This window comes from Puma concolor, chromosome B4 (genome assembly GCF_028749965.1).
Source record: "Puma concolor isolate L17-30 chromosome B4, mPumCon1.1.hap2, whole genome shotgun sequence".
In the NCBI taxonomy this organism is placed as follows: domain Eukaryota; kingdom Metazoa; phylum Chordata; class Mammalia; order Carnivora; family Felidae; genus Puma; species Puma concolor.
The window spans coordinates 94,679,605-94,698,118 of NC_141673.1; the positions used below are offsets into that span (position 1 = coordinate 94,679,605).

Consider the following 18,514-nt stretch of genomic DNA (forward strand, 5'->3'; position numbering starts at 1 on the left):
GATGGCCAGCCTCACAGGAGCCACCAGCATCTGAAAACCACTCTTACTGATGCACTGCCCATCTCTGAGGTCAAGGGATAACACTAGCTGTCGTTCCCATTGACATGTGGTGAGGACTTCCCTAGAACTGCCACCAGTCATTCTTCCAGTCATTTCACAGAAAGACTCTGCCCAAGACTTTTCTTGGCCCTTGTCCCATTCATTTCCATGTGACTCCCCCTGCTGTTGTAATATCCTGGGACACAATCTTAAGACCAAGAGAAAGCAGGTGAAAACCTGAATACACACAGTTTCAGAAAAAGTAACAAAGTGAGAGCCACGTCTCCCTCCTCCCATTTATATATGCGTATTTTTGAAGTCAGGATAGAAATGGATCAGCTCAAGAATGTCCTCAAAATAAGACAGCTATTAATGCATACCTATTGCAAACAAACAAGGTTTCAGCATTGGAGCTGAGAGAAACTGCAGACTCCGTGTAATGAAACTCATCCTTTTTGCAAACCCTCTAAACCCTGGAAATGGTCAAAATCCCCATGGCCCTTGCCACAGGATGTTCGGAAGGTCTTATTGTTAGGGAGCAAGGAAGAGATTCCTACTTTAAAATTATAGTGGTGATTCCAATGACAGCCTTGGCTTTGGAGCTGAGCTCCTGACTCAGGTTAGCAAAAGTGCAACCTCAAAGTAGCCATGACTGAGGAGGTGACCTGGGAACCTTGGTGGAAGTGACTGCATCGCAGGCTAAAAAGTACACAAACTGAGTGCCATCTTCCCCCCTCCATCAAATGCCCACCATCTCTTTCCCTTTTAGTTTCTCATGCTGCAGACTTTTTTTAAGTATAAGGAAATATGTTTTCTCTTTAAAGAAGAAAATGGGACTTAAAGCTTTAGATGAGAAAATGTTTACACGAGGAAAAAACTTAGGTATTCTCAGAAAAAAAAATTCCAATAAAGAACTAAAATTACTGGGGCGCCTGGGTGCCTCAGTCGGTTAAGCGTCGGACTTCGGCTCAGGTCATGATCTCAAGGTCTGTGAGTTCGAGCCCTGCGTCGGGCTCTGCACTGACAGACCAGAGCCTAGAGCCTGTTTTGGATCCTGTGTCTCCCTCGCTCTCTGCCCCTACCCCGCTCATGCTCTCTCTTGCTCTCAAAAATAAATAAAACATTAAAAAAAATTTTTAAAGAACGCAAGTTACTAATTGCTTCTCTTAGTCTCAATGAAGTTCTTATTAGGTTCATGTAGAATATGGCAATGTTGAAAGCATATGCTTCTTCCCACTGAATAAGCGTCAAAGACTTTCTGGTAGGCAAAGGGACTTGTCTAACTTTTCTTCCCCCATAAAAGCACATCTCAGAAATCCTACAAGTGTTTCAGTCTTCATGAAAGGTTAGAGCAACTCCATTTTCAACCTCCAATAGTTCCTAATCACAAAACTTCAGTAGGAAACAGACAAGAATAAATTGTTTGCTCTGGTCTTAGTCAAGTAAGCAAGAAAACAACTACTCTTCCTTCATTGATCTTATTTACTTCTGGGAGCGCCTGGATGGCTCAGTAGGTTAAGCATCATGATCAGGTCATGATGATCTCATAGTTCATGAGTTCGAGCTCCGCGTCGGGCTCTGTGCTAACAGCTCAGAGCCTGGAGCCTGCTTCGGATTCTGTGTCTCCCTCTCTCTCTGTCCCTCCCCCACTTGTGCTCTGTCTCTGTCTCTCTCAAAAATAAAAAATAAACATTAAAAAATCAATCAATCAATCACTTCTGGATAAATCATACCAAAAGTATTTAGTGATGGCATATAAGAGTTAAGGCACTAATGTTTCAGAGATGGGTATATAAGGGACAGAAATGCAGAAGTTTATTTTATACGTGTCCTGTCTCAACAGTAGTTTCTGCCAGATTATCTAATGATAACGTTGACATTTACCTGGATTTCGCACTGCAGTATCTAGAAATAGAATTACTAAGGGTGGGGAGTGCTTGGATGGCTCAGTTGGTTAAGTGTACGACTTCAGCTCAGGTCATGATCTCATGGTGCATGTGTTTGAACCCCATGTCAGGCTCTGTGCTGACAGCTCAGAGCCTGGAGCCTGCTTCTGATTCTGCATCTCCCTCTCTCTCTGTCCCTTCCCCTGCTCACATTCTGTCTCTCTCTGTCTCTCAAAGGTAAATAAATGTTAAAAAAAAAAAATTACTAAGGGTGGAAATTAGTTTGGGGTTATTTTAACTGTTTCAAGATGACAGGTAACGTTTAGAAACATCCTCAAACATAATACATTACCTTGCTTTTCTGAACAAAATGTTATCTTTAGTAACTGCCACTTCAAGCAGGCTTTCTTTGATTATTTTTATTTGAATAAAGCAAAATTCAAGGTAAATGGTCTGTTGGGTGACTACTCTTTGCACTTATGTCTCAACATAACACATTTCTAGCATGAAAGGTCTTAGAACATACTCCAAAATTTCACAGGACTCAAACTGATTCTCTGACAGAAATGAGCACTCCTACTGGTCATTGGTCTTCTTAGACACAGGCGTCTTGGTTTCCATAGTGCTTATGACTTTTTGGAGGACCTCTAAGATTGGTAGCAAAGCTTTGACAATTTGCTCCAGCTGATCTGCAGTGGACTTGATGGTATTCTTGGTTTGCTCAGTTTTCGGCGCACCCTGCAACTTCTTCAAGGTGTCTATTGTACTGATTTGGGGTGGCCCTGGACTTGTGCTTTTCTCAGATGTGGTGGCATCTGATTGCTCTTTGGTGTCTTTTCTATAGAGGTCACTTAACCGAAGATTCATGATGGGATATTTCATCAAGGGTGAGACAGAAGATTCTAAACTCCCCAGGATGTTACTACTATTCAGCACAGAGACAATGACTGGTGTGTGGACATTTTTGAACATTTCTTTAGCTGACTGATGCAACTCCTTTACATTGGTGTTCTTCTCAACTATGGAACAAACAGCTGTTGCAATCTGGGAACATAAAGGTTCCTTTTGCATTTGGTCATACTTTGCCTCCAGTACAGATTGCATCTCCTTTAAAATTTTGAACATTTGTTCAAAGACATCCTTAATATTATCATCTTCTTTCACAGTCATGTGGTTGATCTGAGTATTCAGACTGCAGTTAAACAATTCGATAAGTATGTTAGTGAAGGAAGCAAGATCTTGCATATGAAAGAAGAACTTTTGGGCAGCTTGAACCAGCCTGTCTCTATCTTTTTCTGATTCTGAAGACATTTCTCCAACAAAAATGTTTCAGCACTGCAAAACAAAGTAGTAATCCGAATCAAAACTAAAATTATATTTGTCTACCATAGGGAGACTGAAAGTATAATCTAAATGTGGAGGTAACTCCTGTCAAGGGTAGGAAAGCTACCCAAGCTATAAAGCAGAAATGATCCTGTGTTTTAATTAAAAAAAAAAAAACAGAAAAATAATTAAAATAAATATATATATTTTATATATAAATATATATTTTCTATATATAAATATATAAAGTAGGGGTGCTTCAACGAACTTAAGTCTCATATTGAATATTGTGTGCTAGATCCACAATTAGATGTGCTGATATATGGAGTAGCATTATTCTCAGAGATTATACTCAATAACTATCCAATCTAGTGGAGAAGATGGTATAAAGCTTACAAATTACATAGAGGGGCTCTGCTTCCAGTTAAGATAGAGCAAGCACACTCCATCCAATCTTTCCCATTGAGTACAACTAAAAATCCTGGACAGAATATATAAAGTAACTATCAGATAGCTGTGAGAGGTGGATAACAGCAGACCAAGGAGGTAGAGTGCCACACTCCAAAGAAGATCAAGGCCATCTGATGCAAACTCCATCAGAGTCTCTCTTGCCTCAGAATGTTTCTGTACCTTCACTGCAATTCCTCCTCTTCTGCTTCAGAGAGGAGTGTTGATGTCTCTAACCAACGTTCACAAGTAGAATTCCAGAGGAGATACAAAAAGACAGGATTGCGAACACTGGCCCCGGAGTCACAAACCAGCAATCCACAAGCAAAGTCCAACCAGCAGATGTGGCTTGTTTGACCCACCATAAAGTAGTTTCAAAACGCATATCAACTGCTAAATTCAAAAACTGAAAGATAGAAATCTGGACTGCTATTGATGATTGAAAAAAAATGAGATTAACTGGCAGCACTAAGCCCATGTTATAAATTAGAAAAATCGTCTGGAGCTACAGCTGTCCTTTTTTTTTTTTTTTTTTTTTTTTTTTTTTTTTTTTTTTTAATTTTTTTTTTCAACGTTTTTATTTATTTATGGGACAGACAGAGACAGAGCATGAACGGGGGAGGGGCAGAGAGAGAGGGAGACACAGAATCGGAAACAGGCTCCAGGCTCCGAGCCATCAGCCCAGAGCCTGACGCGGGGCTCGAACTCACGGACCGCGAGATCGTGACCTGGCTGAAGTCGGACGCTTAACCGACTGCGCCACCCAGGCGCCCCAGCTGTCCTTTTTAAACTAGACACTTACCCTCTACACCCTACTGTCTTACACTAAGTGTTTCAGCTACATATGTTTTGTCCAGTTACTGTGGGCAGTGGAGTTACGTTCTCGGCTATACCCACTAATGCACTTTATATGAAGTCACCTTCCTGAAATCCAAACCTCCTCATATTATCTCCTAATAAAAAACCTTCAATAATTCAGTATCGCCTAGAGAATAAAATACAGTTTCCCGGAATGGCATTTGAGGTCATCCACAAACTGTTTTCAATTTTTCACTACTTGCCTTCCTTTCACTGCTCTCATATAGATCCTGTGCCACCAGCCTAGTGGATTAATTTTGTTCCCTGGAAATGCTCTACAATACTTTGTTAGCTCCTTTGTTCACAGTACTCCCTCCACCTGCATTATCTCTTCCCACTCCTTCCCCCTCCACACCTATTGAAATCGTACTTATCCATCCATACTTACTTTCAATACACTGTCTACACATCTTTCTTCTCTTTTTTCCCCCCATGCCTGTACATGGTAAGCCCTAGGATATGTGAAGTGCAAAATGACCCACTGGGACAAAAGTAAAATAACACCCCACTTAATCCTTCTTTAAAACTATAGAGCAGCATCTTTACATTTTACACATTTTCTAGTTGGATTTGGTTCTATATCCTCTACCCATTCAATAGCAACAGAAATTAGTGTTGTTAATATAATAAGAATAGCTACCGTTTAATAAGTTTTTGCCATATTATACATGCATTATCTCACTCAATACATAATGACAATCCATAAATTACTAATACTCAAATCACACTGATGAAAAAAAATTAGATTAAGTAACTTTCCCAGGGCTACATAGCTAGGAAGTGATACTTGGGGTACACAAAATCAGGACGGTCCAATTCTAAGCCTGTGTTTTTTCCATTAAGTTATATGGGGACTGAGTGATTTTCCTGCGTCTGAGGTGTCCCTGCCGGCTGTAGAGGAACCAGTGGGTATTAGGGCAGAATCTAGATGAAGAAGCATAGGAGACTCTGATCAAAGCATTTTTTTTTTTTTTTAATGAGAAAGAGAGAGAGAGAGAGCACACACATGAGTGGGGGAGGGGCATACGGAGAGGGAAAGAGAGAATCTTAGGCAGACTCCACACTTCAGCTTAGAGCCCCGTGCAGAGCTCAATCTCTTGTCACCATGAGATCATGACCTGAGCTGAAATCAATAGTCAGACACTGGGGTGCGTGGGTAGCTCAGTTGGTTAAGCGCCTGACTTCAGGGGATGATCTCACCACTCATGAGTTCAAGCCCTGTGTAAGGCTCTGTGCTGACAGCTCAGAGCCTGCACAGAGCCTGGAGCCTGCTTCAGATTCTGTCTCTGTCTCTTTCTGCCCCACTCACACTCCATCTGTCTGTCTGTCTCTCTCAAATATAAATAAACATTTTTTTAAAGTCAGATGCTTAATGGCCTGAGTTACCCAGGCACCCCACGATCTAAGCTTTAAGGGAAAGGAGTCAGGTTGGTCTTTCGGGCTTTTCTGTTGTCAAGACATTCACCAACGCAATGAGAGACAGTGATAAAGAGCAGAACTTCTACACACAAATCACATTTGGCTGCAGGTATCTGGATTTACATCTCTTGAGAACCCAAAGCCACCAGCAACAGATGGAAGTATAAATGCAACAGAAGCTAAAGGAAACTTGATGTCTGGAATAGTGGACAGGACAGAATCCCAGAATCTGAGAGCTGCGATCAGAGTCATCTTCTCTGCTGAATGGAATTAGTTCAGTTGTACAGCCCTTCAACAATGAAGTCCATTCAAGAACATAAAATTAAATGGCTCACTACTTTACTAGTCTTCCTAATTATGTTACTTAACATACACTGACTTTATATTATACAGGAAATAGAAGAATTCTGAGAACAAAGAATGCAGAAATTGTCTATAAACCAGACAGGCAGAGGGACCCAGCAGAGACTAGCAAAGGCTATAAGTCATCACATTCCACGGAAACATCCGGATGAAACCAGATGAAAAAGCCCTTCAGCAATACTCCTAAACAAGCTGGGGCTACTGAACTCAGGAACACATCAAGGTAAGCAATATGGATATTTCTACTAGTATTGATATGATATTCTGTTTCTCCGGATTAAAGGGTTCCTGAAACAACATGTCAGTCTTGAATCCTAGCCATAAATATAATATAGTCACAAAACAACTTTGTTTTAAGAGGATCTGATGTCAGCTTCCTTGTGATTATTTCTCTGAAGACACCAGATTAAAAAAAAAAAAAAAAGTAACAGCTCATATGACTGATTAAATCAGAGGGGAAGATAAAGCAGTAAAGACATCACTATTAGGATTAAAGAAGAAATGATACCTATGTGAATGTGTACTGTTTACATGGATTGTAACATTTCCTCTTGTCTTTAACACCAATATAAGCACTCAGAATCTGTAAAAGAAGAAACGTATAATCTACTACTACTTAATTTATACTGCTTCTGCTCCTTCATGTTACATTTAAATATCATTAGCATTTGCTGTGTATCTCCAAATTGACTGTCATCTTCTTGAGGGCAAGAAACATTGTCTACTAATTTTTTTAATTCCTTAAGGCACATAAGTAGAGGATTCTCACCTGAGCATTTGATAACTCCTTGATACTCCTCTCCCTAGTCAGAAATATATTTTAGAAGAACTCACATGGGAAACAGTGTCATGACACCATGATCAGCTTCTTATTTTTGTTGTTGTTGTTGTTTTTAATGTTTGTTTATCTTTGAGAGAGAGACAGAGCGTGAGCCAGGGAGGGGCAGAGAGTAAGACACAGAATCTGAAGCAGGCTCCAGGCTCTGAGTGGTCAGCACAGAGCCCAATGCAGGGCTTGAACTCATGAACTGTGAGATCATGACCTAAGCCAAAGTTGTACTCTTAACCAACTGAGGCACCCAGGCACCCCTGATTTTGTTTTTTCAGTTAAAGGCCATGGTTTTGATTTATAGAAGGAGGCCCAGAGCGAGTTAATAGCTGTTATTTTCTCCCGAAAAGCTTCGGGCTTCACCTATACCCTCTTCCCACGTTCCCAAATAAGTGAAACTTGCATGATCGCTGGACCCAAAATGGATAGTGAGGAAAAGTGACAGCCTGGAGAAATGTAAAACCTCAGAGAGCACAAATGACTAAACATTAGAGGCTGAGAAGTTATCTTTTTCTTTAATTGTTATTGTGGAAAAAGTTCAAACATACACAGAAGTGGAGATAATAAAAAAATAAACTCCCATTTACCCATAATGTAGCTTCAAAAATTATCAAAACAAGGTTGATTTTATATCCTCTGTAACCCTACTCAACTCTCCCTTCCAGATTATTTTGAAGCAAATCTCAGAGATCAAGCATATCATTTTATCATTAACATATTCACTATGTATTCCTACAAAAGCAAAAACTCTTTTTGAAATTTAACTGCATGCTCCCCAAATTAATAATGTTTAACAGAACCATCTTTGACTTTGAAACATACACAGCATCCTGCTGTAAAAATTTATTTTTGATGGTAGTGTAGAAGTTTTTGGAGTGCAATTGGCAATACTTATCAAAAGCAATAAAAACTTTATTTCCCATGGATTATAGAATTCTTCTGGAAATTATCCTGAGGAAATAATCCAGATAATTGAAAAGGGGAAAAAAACCTGTGTATTAAAATGTCCATTAAAATATTATGATGGGGGGGGTGCCTGGGTGGCTCAGTCAGTTAAGCATCCGACTTCAGCTCAGGTCATGGTCTCCTGGTCCGTGAGTTCAAGCCCCACGTTGGGCTCTGTGCTGACAGCTCAGAGCCTGAAGCCTGCTTCAGATTCTGTGTCTCCCTCTCTGTTTCTCCCCCACTCACACCCTGTCTCTCTCTCTCTTTCTCTCTCTCTCTCTCAAAAATAAACAAAAGATTAGGGGCGCCTGGGTGGCTCAGTCGGTTGAGCGTCCGACTTCGGCTCAGGTCACGATCTCGCGGTCCGCGAGTTCGAGCCCCGCGTCGGGCTCTGTGCTGACAGCTCAGAGCCTGGAGCCTGCTTCAGATTCTGTGTCTCCCTCTCTCTCTGCTCCTCCCCTGTTCATGCTGTCTCTCTCTGTCTCAAAAATAAATAAACATTAAAAAAATTTTTTAAAGAATATTATGATAGGGAAACAATTGGATATTTATTAAATTATGATAGATATCTTATGGAATATTTTATATAATGATTATAAAACTAGAAATAAAGGAAAGTGTTGAGGTAAATTAATATAAGATGACAATTTTATTTACACTGTTATTGCAACTTTGTAAACTACTTGCACCTTTAAACGAACTTTAGAAAGGAATAACCAAAAAAAAAAAAAAAAATTAAGATAGGTTAATGGGTGTTTTTCTCCTATTTTAAAGTGCTTATATATCAGTGCTATTGACTTTATATTTTAAAATACTTTTTTATCAAATCTTTTAATTTCTTCATATTATAATTCTACCATCTGTCAAAACACATATCACATGTGTTTCTCCGTGAAGCTTCCTCTGAACACCTCAATATAATTTCCCTCTTTAAATTTCTGTGACACTTGACATTTAACTATTATTCACAAAAGTATCCTAAGAATTTTTTATTTGAACATGTGATAATCAATACATTTTCACTTTGTAAGGTGGTTCCTTCCCTGAAAAAAACTAAAACAATTGTATAGTATCACTAAATAAATCTTAACTTTTAGATACAATCAATATATTTCTACCATTTATAGGCTCTTCTGTCTTGAATGTTGACTTCTCATTTCAACAAAATTGACAAGGTTAATTTCAGTAAGAATCCACTGAAGCTAGTCTTTGTTCACATTCCAATTTCCCAAGACAAAAATACCTGTGATTTCCAAACTTCCTTTTAGCAACAGAACTCTGTCATCAAATAAAATTTTATGCACCCACAGTCCATATATAGCAACAAGAAATCATAGCTGCTTCAGCAAAGGCTCTGGAAAAATAGGCATGCCAGAGACCACGAGCTCCGCCTGCTGGCCAGCAATTCTCTATCAGGCTGCCCCAGAATCTTTGGAACCTATTTCATGAACCACAGCAATAAAATAACTCAAATAACAGTACAAACTCTGCTGTTAAGAAGTGGATGCTAATTGCATAAAGTGAATTTTTTTCATTGACAGGGAGCACTATCGTGTGATAACAAATAATGTAAAAATCACATTTACCACACAAAAGGTGCAGGTAAGAAGAATTGGATGAAGTGTATACCACTTAGCTATCTGTAGGTGCCAATCTTTAAATGTCTTTTATAAAATGACTTTGAAATGATTTTTAAAAGATTGAATTTTAAAGTCAATATTTAAAAGGTCATCCCTGGGGCGCCCGGGTGGCTAAGACGGTTGAGTGTCCCACTTTGGCTCAGGTCATCATCTCATGCATGATTCGTGAGTTTGAGCCCCACATCGGGCTCTGTGCTGCCAGTGCAGAGGCGTTTCAGATCTTCTGTCTTGCTCTCTTCTCTGTCTCTCCCCCACTTGCGCGCTCTCTCTCCGTCTCAAAAATAAACGTTAAAAAAAAAAAACCTAAAAATAAATAAATAAATAAATAAATAAATAAATAAATAAATGGTTATCCCTGAAATTGTAATAAAGATAGGAAGAAGTATACGACCCAGAACTCTTCTTAGGTAAGTGAAGTGTATTGTTGGTAAGACATCACTTGAGGCATGCCTAAGTAACACTATGATCTTCAAGAAGGGTGGCTCCAAGGCACCCGGATGGCTCTGTCGATTAAGTGTCTGACTTCATCTCAGGTCATGATCTCATCATGGTCTGTGAGTTCGAGCCCTGCATCAGGCTCTGTGCTGACAGCTCAGAGCCTGGAGCCTGCTTCAGATTCTGTGTCTCCCTCTCTCTCTCTGACCCTCCCCCGGTCTCGCTCTGTCTCTCTCAAAAATAAATAAAGATTTAAAAAAGAAGAAGAAGAAGAGTGGCTCCAACTAATTGCAAGGCTTTTGTTTTGCTGAGTCAAGTAAGCAATTTGAGAGTCGAAGCTAAATTGTCATGGGCAATAGTAGAAATGCTGCATATTGTCAGCTGTTTTTCCATGTGGTTTACAACCTCTCCTCTAAATATCAAACACTTATTTAAGAGTAACAGCTTTAAAGTGTACAAATTGTTAACCTTTCCTAGATGACTGAATATTTCCATATGGCCCCAGTGTTAATATATATTAACCTGTGGGTTGTTCAAAATTTGAATGTGATAAAGAAGATGTGGTTTATATACACAATGGAATACTACTTGGCAGTGAGAAAGAATGAAATCCTGCCATTGGCAGCCACGTGGATGGAACTGGAAGGTATTATGCTAAGTGAAATAAGTCAGTCAGAGAAAGACAGATATCATATGTTTTCACTCATATGTGGAACTTGAGAAACTTAACAGAAGACCATGGGGGAAGGGAAGGGGAAAAAATAGTTTCAAACAGAGAGGGAGGCAAACCATAGGAGACTCTTAGATACAGAGAACAAACTGAGGGTTGATGGGGGGGGTGAGGGAAGGGGAAAATGGTGATGGGCATTGAGGAGGGCACTTGTTGGGATGAGCACTGGTTGCATGTAAGTGATGAATCATGGGAACCTACTCCTGAAATAAGAGCACACTGTATGTTAGCTAACTTGACAATAAATATTTAGAACAGAATAGAAATAAAAAAAATATAATAAATAATTTGTAGAAACTGGTAAAAAAAAAATTAAAATAAAATAAAATTTGAATGTGCACAAGTCAAGCGCCAAGCCTATAATTTCAAATGACACATTACTTTCAACTCCACGTGTACTTTTAAATGTCTTAACTACCTAACTAGATTGGAAATGCCATAAAAGCAGGGACCGTGTACTTCTTCATTTTTGTGTGCTTTATAGAGCCTAGCATGCTTTCTTATACATAGTAAGGTACTAGTCCATTAGATAAATTGTTACTGAATTATTAAACTACTTCCTTCACCAGCTTCTTCAAATTTCACGTGTCCAAAAATAATTCATTAGTTTCACCTTAAAACCCTACCTCTCCTCCACCTAATTCTCTAGTGTTTACCTCACTGTTGGGATAAAAATAATCTTGAACTTATTCAGTACCAGAGGAACCTTTTCAACACCCTTCCCCAAGAGAAAAGGAGCTAGAAAGGTAAGCCCAACGCAGAAAAAATAAAAGTCATTTTTGATTAGATTTGAAAAACAATTCTGAGCAAGTCATGGTGTCTCTTATTCAAAATTGTTACTGGCACAAAATTATAGCTTGATATCTGGAAACTGGGAAGAAGGGTATAAAAGTGCAGGTGTAACGCCTTGGGTATATAAAAGAAAGAAAATATAATTGAAATACTGTCTTTCAGGTAAGATTTAAGTTTTTTCATCAATTAATTAGCTACTATTCTTTTACTGTCCTGTTTAAAGTTGTTTGCTCATTTAGCTATTAGATTACTACTGTTTTTCTTATTTATTACAACACTCTTTGAAAATTCATACTTCATTTTTCTTGCACGTTTCCCAGTTTGCTTTTAGTTCTTTTTACATGGTCATCCTTGTTAATCAAATTTTTGTGTAACTTTTTACTTTGGCTTTAAGTGTATAAAGTCCTCCTCCATATCAACATCTGAAAATTATCCATTTTCTTCTAGCTACTTTATAATTTTTTACATATATTACATTAACTTTTTAAAATTAATTTTTAACCTCCCCAAACTAGTCTATTATGCCAGGAACATTTATAGAATAATAATTTCAATTACTGTCGACTTGAGATTCTATGTTTATTATTTATCAAATATATAAAAGGGTCTGTTTTCAGAACTGTTTTGTTCCAGGAGTTCATCTATTCTTATACCCGTACAATACTGATTGTTTTCATGTTTTAATACTGAGGGAGGAAAAATTCCCATCATTACTTTTCCTGGAAAAATAGGAAACCTCACCTATTTAGTTTTGTTTAAACCCTTGGGGGGCGCCTGGGTGGCGCAGTCGGTTAAGCGTCCGACTTCAGCCAGGTCACGATCTCGCGGTCCATGAGTTCGAGCCCCGCGTCGGGCTCTGGGCTGATGGCTCGGAGCCTGGAGCCTGTTTCCGATTCTGTGTCTCCCTCTCTCTCTGCCCCTCCCCCGTTCACGCTCTGTCTCTCTCTGTCCCAAAAATAAATAAAAACGTTGAAAAAAAAAAAATTTAAACCCTTGGGAGAAAATAAAGAGAAAATGGAGTCCTCTGTATCTGTGTGGGATCTGGTACATATTCTCCTCAGGTAAACAACATCCTGATTAATTGTTACTTTATGATACATTCATCAAGTTGTGCTAACACAGTGAATTAACTGGGAAGAAACTGACCACTTGGAAGCATTCACCCTCCCACCCAGAAGGAAGACTCATCTCTCCATTTGTTTATCTTTACATACATAGGACCACACACCTTTTCTGGAAGCCATGCCTTCAGATAATGGCATAGGATAGATGCTAGAGATATTTTATGCTTTTTCAGGGTAAGAACGACTCCTCTCACCTAAATATCTGAATAGCAATGTAGTTGATGATCTTCTGAATTCAAAGTCAGAAACTGGAGTTTTCACTTCATGATAATATCTGAAAACTCAGAGCCAAAAATAGAAACAAGTTTAAGGGAAAATTTCAAGAAGATAAAAGAGAAATCAAAGTCCAGATTCGTGGTTATTGAAGTGCAGTTTGCAACCCAATGGTGTGTTTGGGGAGTATTTAATAAACCCTCAGCCATTTCTTTAATTGAACTTGAGATATTTTCTAAGTACAGTTTTGTGGCAATTTGTGTAACACATGGGTGTGCCGGATCTGAATCAAATATAAAAATGAATTTCTGACTAGGGCACCTGGATGGCTCCATTGGTTGAGGGTCTAACTCTTGATTTAGGCCCGGGTCATGATCTCAAGAATTGTGGGTTCGAGTCCTGCATCCAGCTCTGTACTGGCAGCATGGAGTCTGCTTGGGATTCTTTCTCTTCCTTTCTCTCTGCTCCTCCCCCACTTGCACTCTTACTCTCTCCAAATAAATCAATAGACTTTTTTAAAAAATGAATTTTTTGCCATGATAATTTATGCTATCAGGGGTACTGAGACATTTTTTTTCTAAATTTGAAAGCATAAATAATTATGTTCCCTATCCATTTTTAAAAAGTGTACCCCTTTCCATTTTCAAATGATATCTTTATGACTTGGAGAATAGGTTATTTTCATATTTATTTTCTTGAGAAAAAAGTATCTCCATTCCTTCATTCCATGCTTGTGAGGTTCCTCATATCTAGGCCAAGACCCATGGTCCCAGAATAGATAGGGCCTGAATTCCGCAGGATGTTGTTTACTCAAGACAGAATGTGCCAGGCCCCATACAGATTTCATTTTCTCTTTTCTCCCAAGAGAATTTTAAACTAAAAATAGACTGGCCAAGCACATAGTAAGCCTATTCAAATGCATAAGGAGTAACATTGTTCTTACAGGACTCAAACTTTTTCACCCAAATAAACTCAGAACGTGATTGTTCGTTTTTTCTCTACATAGTACCCTGAACCAGAAGTACAAACACAAGGAGGCTCCTACCAGATTCATTTTATTTATTTGATGGTGCATTCTTGCTAGTCATTCCTTACTACCTTCACGAAATGGTATTGTCTTCTTACTGAGGCTAGCTCTTTTTTTTTTTTTTTTTTTTTTTGAGAGAGAGAGAGGAGAAAGACAGCGAGAAAGCAGGGAAAAGGAGAGTGAGAATTCCAAGCAGGCCCCATGCTGTCAGCGTGGAGGCCACACAGGGCTCAATATCACAAACTGAGATCATGACCTGAGCCGAAATGAAGAGTAAGACGTTTAACTGGCTGAGGCACCCAGGCATCTCTCTAGCTAATCTTTTTTTTTAATTTTTTTTTTAACATTTATTATTGAAAGACAGAGAGACACAGAGCGTGAGCAGGGGAAGGGTAGAGAGAGGGGGAGACACAGAATCTGAAATAGGCTGCAGGATGTGAGCTGTCAGCACAGAGCCTGACGCGGGGCTCGAACTCACAAACTGTGAGGTCATGACCTGAGCCGAAGTCGGTTACCCAACCAACTGAGCCACCCAGGCGCCCCTCCCTCTAGCTAAACTTAATAGTGCCCAAGTGCACTACAGACCAGTCTAAATAACTTACAAGATTTACAAACGGACACTACAGAGGTAGTCATAACTACACTGTGTCCGGCACCATGAACACTTTCTCCCCAAGGGAGATTTTAATCTAAAGAATTTTGAATATGTGCTCTTATTGTGAAAATTTTGTGTAAAGATTCTAATGTTATATCTGTGTTGCCTTTGGATGGCCCCTGCGTTTAGAGACCAAATAATTGCCTGTAAGGATATACAGAGTGACTTGAATAGTATAAAGTAACAGTATACAAGCAAAATCAAATATTAATAGCCCTGTAAACTCAGATCTTACTATTCTTCTGGCCCTAGTAACTTAACTCCAAATATTAAACAAATCAATCTGGTAGGTGACTAGGGCTTGGGAAAATTAAGGAGCACTGGAAACCAAGGGCTAACTACACAGTATGTCAAATGCTATTAAATATTACTTGGAAATAATCACATGTCAAATAAGATACTTGATAAACACAAATGTTTCCTATCTAGGATTTCTCTCCACCACAAAAAGCTAGTGCCCTAATGCACCAACAGGTTGCATTCTGTTACCCACATTTCCATCCACTGACTCTAAGTTTCATAAAACTAATTGTTTTGAGGAACCTGTTGAATTTTCTGAGGAATTCCTTAGACAGCACAGTGCTATTTTTCTATTCATAAAGTATAAGATTTCCTGGTCAAATGTATGCAGACAACAGATATTTTTCAAAAGTTTTAGTGAATATTTACTACTTTATTTTTCAGAAGTTATATTTGAAATATGGCTCACAGTGACTTCCTCTACCCAGATAACCCAAGGAGAAGGCAAGAAGTCAACCGTCTTCACCAGCAGCTTCTTGACTGCTTATCTGATAGCTTCAACGCCACCAATAAGCTCATTGGGGTTTTAAACACGCACTTGCGGTGCAGCCTGGCCTCCATTGAGATGAAAAGAGATGGGACCATCAAGGAAAACTGTGATATCATCATCCAAGCCATGATGGAAATCCAAAAAGAATTGCAAAAGGTTGATGAAGCACTGAAAGATAAACTAGAGCCAACCCTTTACAGAAAACTTCAGGATATTAAAGAAAGGGAAACAGAGAAAATTGCAATAGTACAAAAGGTCATTTCAGTCATCCTGGGAGAAGCTACTTCTGCAGCCAGTGCAGTGGCTGTCAAACTTGTGGGCTCAAATGTCACAACTGGCATAATCAACAAGTTGGTCACCGTGTTAGCTCAAATTGGCGCTTCTCTCCTTGGTAGTATAGGGGTTGCTGTTCTTGGCCTTGGCATAGATATGATTTTCCGTGCTATCCTGGGAGCAGTGGAGAAAACACAGCTTCAAGCAGCCATTAAAAGTTATGAGAAGCATCTGGTGGAATTCAAGTCAGCTTCAGAAAAATATCATCATGCCATTACCGAAGTCACCAACATAGTGAAACACCAAATGAAATAAACAGCCACTGTGCCACTTCTGCTTCTCAACAACAGTGTTCTGCTTCTTTGATTAGGTTCATTTTCTGTATGTTTCCAACATGGACATAAATACAGTTAACAACGTGGAAAGATGGTTTAGAGATGCTGAAACTAGATGCCTCTAGAGTTTTGTATCAACAATGAATGCCTAAATCAGCTGGTGCTAGACCCTGTGAGGTAAAATTATATCCCAGGATACCTTCTTACACTGCTCTACCAGATCAACACTAGGTTTAATGCTATTGAAGAAGAGCAGGTATAAGGGTTACCTTTTCCTTTTCTAATTCCTCAAATCTTTAAAATTTACACTGACTTTTGTTTCTACTACTAGCTTCAGACATCATTTAGTTCTAAGGCGATATACTTGGTAACTGCTGCCTAGACAAACTGTGACCTTTGAATGAAATAGAAATGCAACCATAATTTTGTTCATCAGTTTAAATCCAATTTTCTATAAACTGGAAGAGACTGAAATATGGTTTTGCAACAATTCAATCATGAAAGAACACAATGGTTCTTTACCTTCTACTAATCACACGCTATAACCTGGATGGATTTTTTAAAAGATAAACGTTAAAACTAAAAAGATAAAGGCTCTGTTTCTATAATGGCAATCAACCCTGACCAACTGTGGTGTGATGATTAAATATCCCTCATGTGAACGTGTGAACTCTCTGGAACATTTAAAAAGAAAACATGCAAACCCCAGCTACACTTACATAACATGCATTTAGGATGCAGGGGAGGAAGCTGTTACTCTCTTAAGAATTTGTCACTTTGTCATTTAAAGGAGAGTCATAATTTTTATTACCCTGAGTTTTCAGAAAAATGAAATTTCATTTTCAATACTATCAGAATGGGAGCTGCCTCTGCTACATAAAACGTTAGGTAGCCCATTTCATTAATTACCTGATTTCAGAAAAATCCAGAGGTTAATGAGGCCTAATGGTTCAGTTAATTTCTACAGACACAAGTGTTTTTTCGCCAATAACTACCCATTGAGACTCTTAGGTTCTATTCACAAAATTATTAATAAGTTGTTGATGCAAGAATGTGTTTGTTACAGTTTATTTTTTGCATAAAAGTACAAGAAATGTCTTGAGATTTTAAAATCTCATCATGTCCCCAAAATTAAAAAGCTAGATGAAATACTTTAATGTTTTAGAATGTACTCATTTTCTCTTCTGTCACTGCTTCTTAAACTTAGTTGCAAACTAAATTTGTTCACATTCAAAATTAAAGCTTATTTTTTTATTACCTAACTTTCAAGTTCTAAACTACAATACCTTGTTAATGCTCTTTCTGGGACTCAAAATTCGGTCCAAAACCAAACCGGGAAACTTTCTAAAACAAAGGGTAGTTTAGGTAAGGTACCGATCTTAAATGCTTAAGTGCACATTTAAATATTCTGCTGCTAAGATTAGTATGTATCTCCTTCAATGTTGGAGTATTTACAATAATTGGTAGTAAGAACTATATCTAAAATATTTTCCTATTAAGGGATATTAAAATCAGAAATAACCAAGGGAGTCTTTTAAAAGTAAAATTTTTAAATATTTGAGCTTACCTTTAAGGGGAAAGGGGGAGTCTCAGACAAACCGCAGATAGCAGGGAAGGATGAAAGACTAGACCTAAGTGAAAATCCGTATATAGGTATAGTGACATCATAAAGGACTTCTAGATGGTGAAAAGACCAAAAGGGAAAGGAGGCAACATAAATCAACCTCGCCACTTCTAGATTTAAAATTGCAGACGTATCTCCACATTTCCTCCTCAAAAATTTATTGTAGATTACTGTAGATTAATTTATCGTAGATGAACAATCTGGAACTCTAAAACGGGCACTAACTTGCTCAAATCTACAAAATGTTCTGTGTGCCTATAAAATTTCCAGACCGACATGACGCTAGCAAAGAGCAACAAACACAGTACCAAGTGCAATTTGGGGGCCCGCTCTCAAACAGACACAACCAAAAGAGACAGCACGCGCTTACATCACGAAAAAATCCAAAATCCAAAAACTAATATAATTCTGGCCAAAAGAAACACCGCAAAACAGCTAACTGGAATCGTCCCGTCCAACCCAACGTGACGGAGACCCCGGAAATTAAGTCAGAATGTCTCGGTCCTAGAGGGAAAGTAGTCTTCTCATCAGCCAATCACCTAGCCCACTTGCTTCGCTTTCCTTATTTCTATTGGTCTAAAGAAGTGTCAATTAACGTGTTTCTGCGCAATGGGGGGGCGGGCTCTTACCAGAAAGTCAACCAATTCGGTATTAATCCGGAGCGGAAGAAGACTCTGGTCCGGGAGTTCTTGGTTCCTCTCTATGGTACCAAGGGCGGAGAAACGCTTAGATCTTCGGCAATAGGGATAGGAAGTGACGTAAGGATG

At 38.8% G+C, this 18,514-nt stretch overlaps 3 protein-coding genes across 7 annotated transcripts in view; 1 reads left to right on the top strand and 2 right to left on the bottom strand.

Annotated features, from left to right (window-relative positions):
* The window catches only part of PDE6H (phosphodiesterase 6H), a 186,692-nt gene extending 168,196 nt beyond the window's left edge, over positions 1 to 18,496 (bottom strand). Inside the window, exon 1 of one of the 2 annotated variants that reach the window (XM_086714014.1) lies at positions 18,377 to 18,496. The gene's annotated coding sequence lies outside the window, so the exon portion shown is untranslated. The remainder of the gene's footprint in view (positions 1 to 18,376) is intronic. The other variant, XM_086714015.1, reaches the window with a different exon arrangement.
* Positions 2,330 to 18,486, bottom strand: CB4H12orf60 (chromosome B4 C12orf60 homolog). 4 transcript variants are annotated; one of them, XM_086714013.1, is made up of 3 exons: positions 18,118 to 18,326; positions 17,691 to 17,754; positions 2,330 to 3,260 (listed from the first exon to the last, which is right to left on the bottom strand). In XM_086714013.1, the coding sequence occupies exon 3, from the start codon at positions 3,234 to 3,236 to the stop codon at positions 2,502 to 2,504; it is 735 nt and encodes a 244-aa protein (XP_086570139.1). In that variant the 5' UTR covers positions 3,237 to 3,260; positions 17,691 to 17,754; positions 18,118 to 18,326; the 3' UTR covers positions 2,330 to 2,501. The 4 variants fall into 4 exon arrangements, with proteins under 4 accessions (XP_086570139.1, XP_086570136.1, XP_086570138.1 ...); XM_086714010.1 differs by having other exon boundaries at positions 17,691 to 17,800; XM_086714012.1 differs by lacking the exons at positions 17,691 to 17,754; positions 18,118 to 18,326 and adding an exon at positions 18,377 to 18,486.
* On the top strand, positions 15,426 to 17,275 carry SMCO3 (single-pass membrane protein with coiled-coil domains 3). Its single transcript, XM_025930799.2, has one exon. It carries the CDS (start codon positions 15,426 to 15,428, stop codon positions 16,101 to 16,103), a length of 678 nt encoding a protein of 225 aa, XP_025786584.1. The 3' UTR covers positions 16,104 to 17,275.
* Positions 18,497 to 18,514: the final 18 nt, after the last annotated feature.

What these genes read in the sequence shown, in the direction of transcription:
- SMCO3 (XM_025930799.2), top strand. Translation starts at nt 15,426, where the DNA reads ATGGCTCACAGTGACTTCCTCTACCCAGATAACCCAAGGAGAAGGCAA.
- CB4H12orf60 (XM_086714012.1), bottom strand. Translation starts at nt 3,236, where the DNA reads ATGTCTTCAGAATCAGAAAAAGATAGAGACAGGCTGGTTCAAGCTGCC.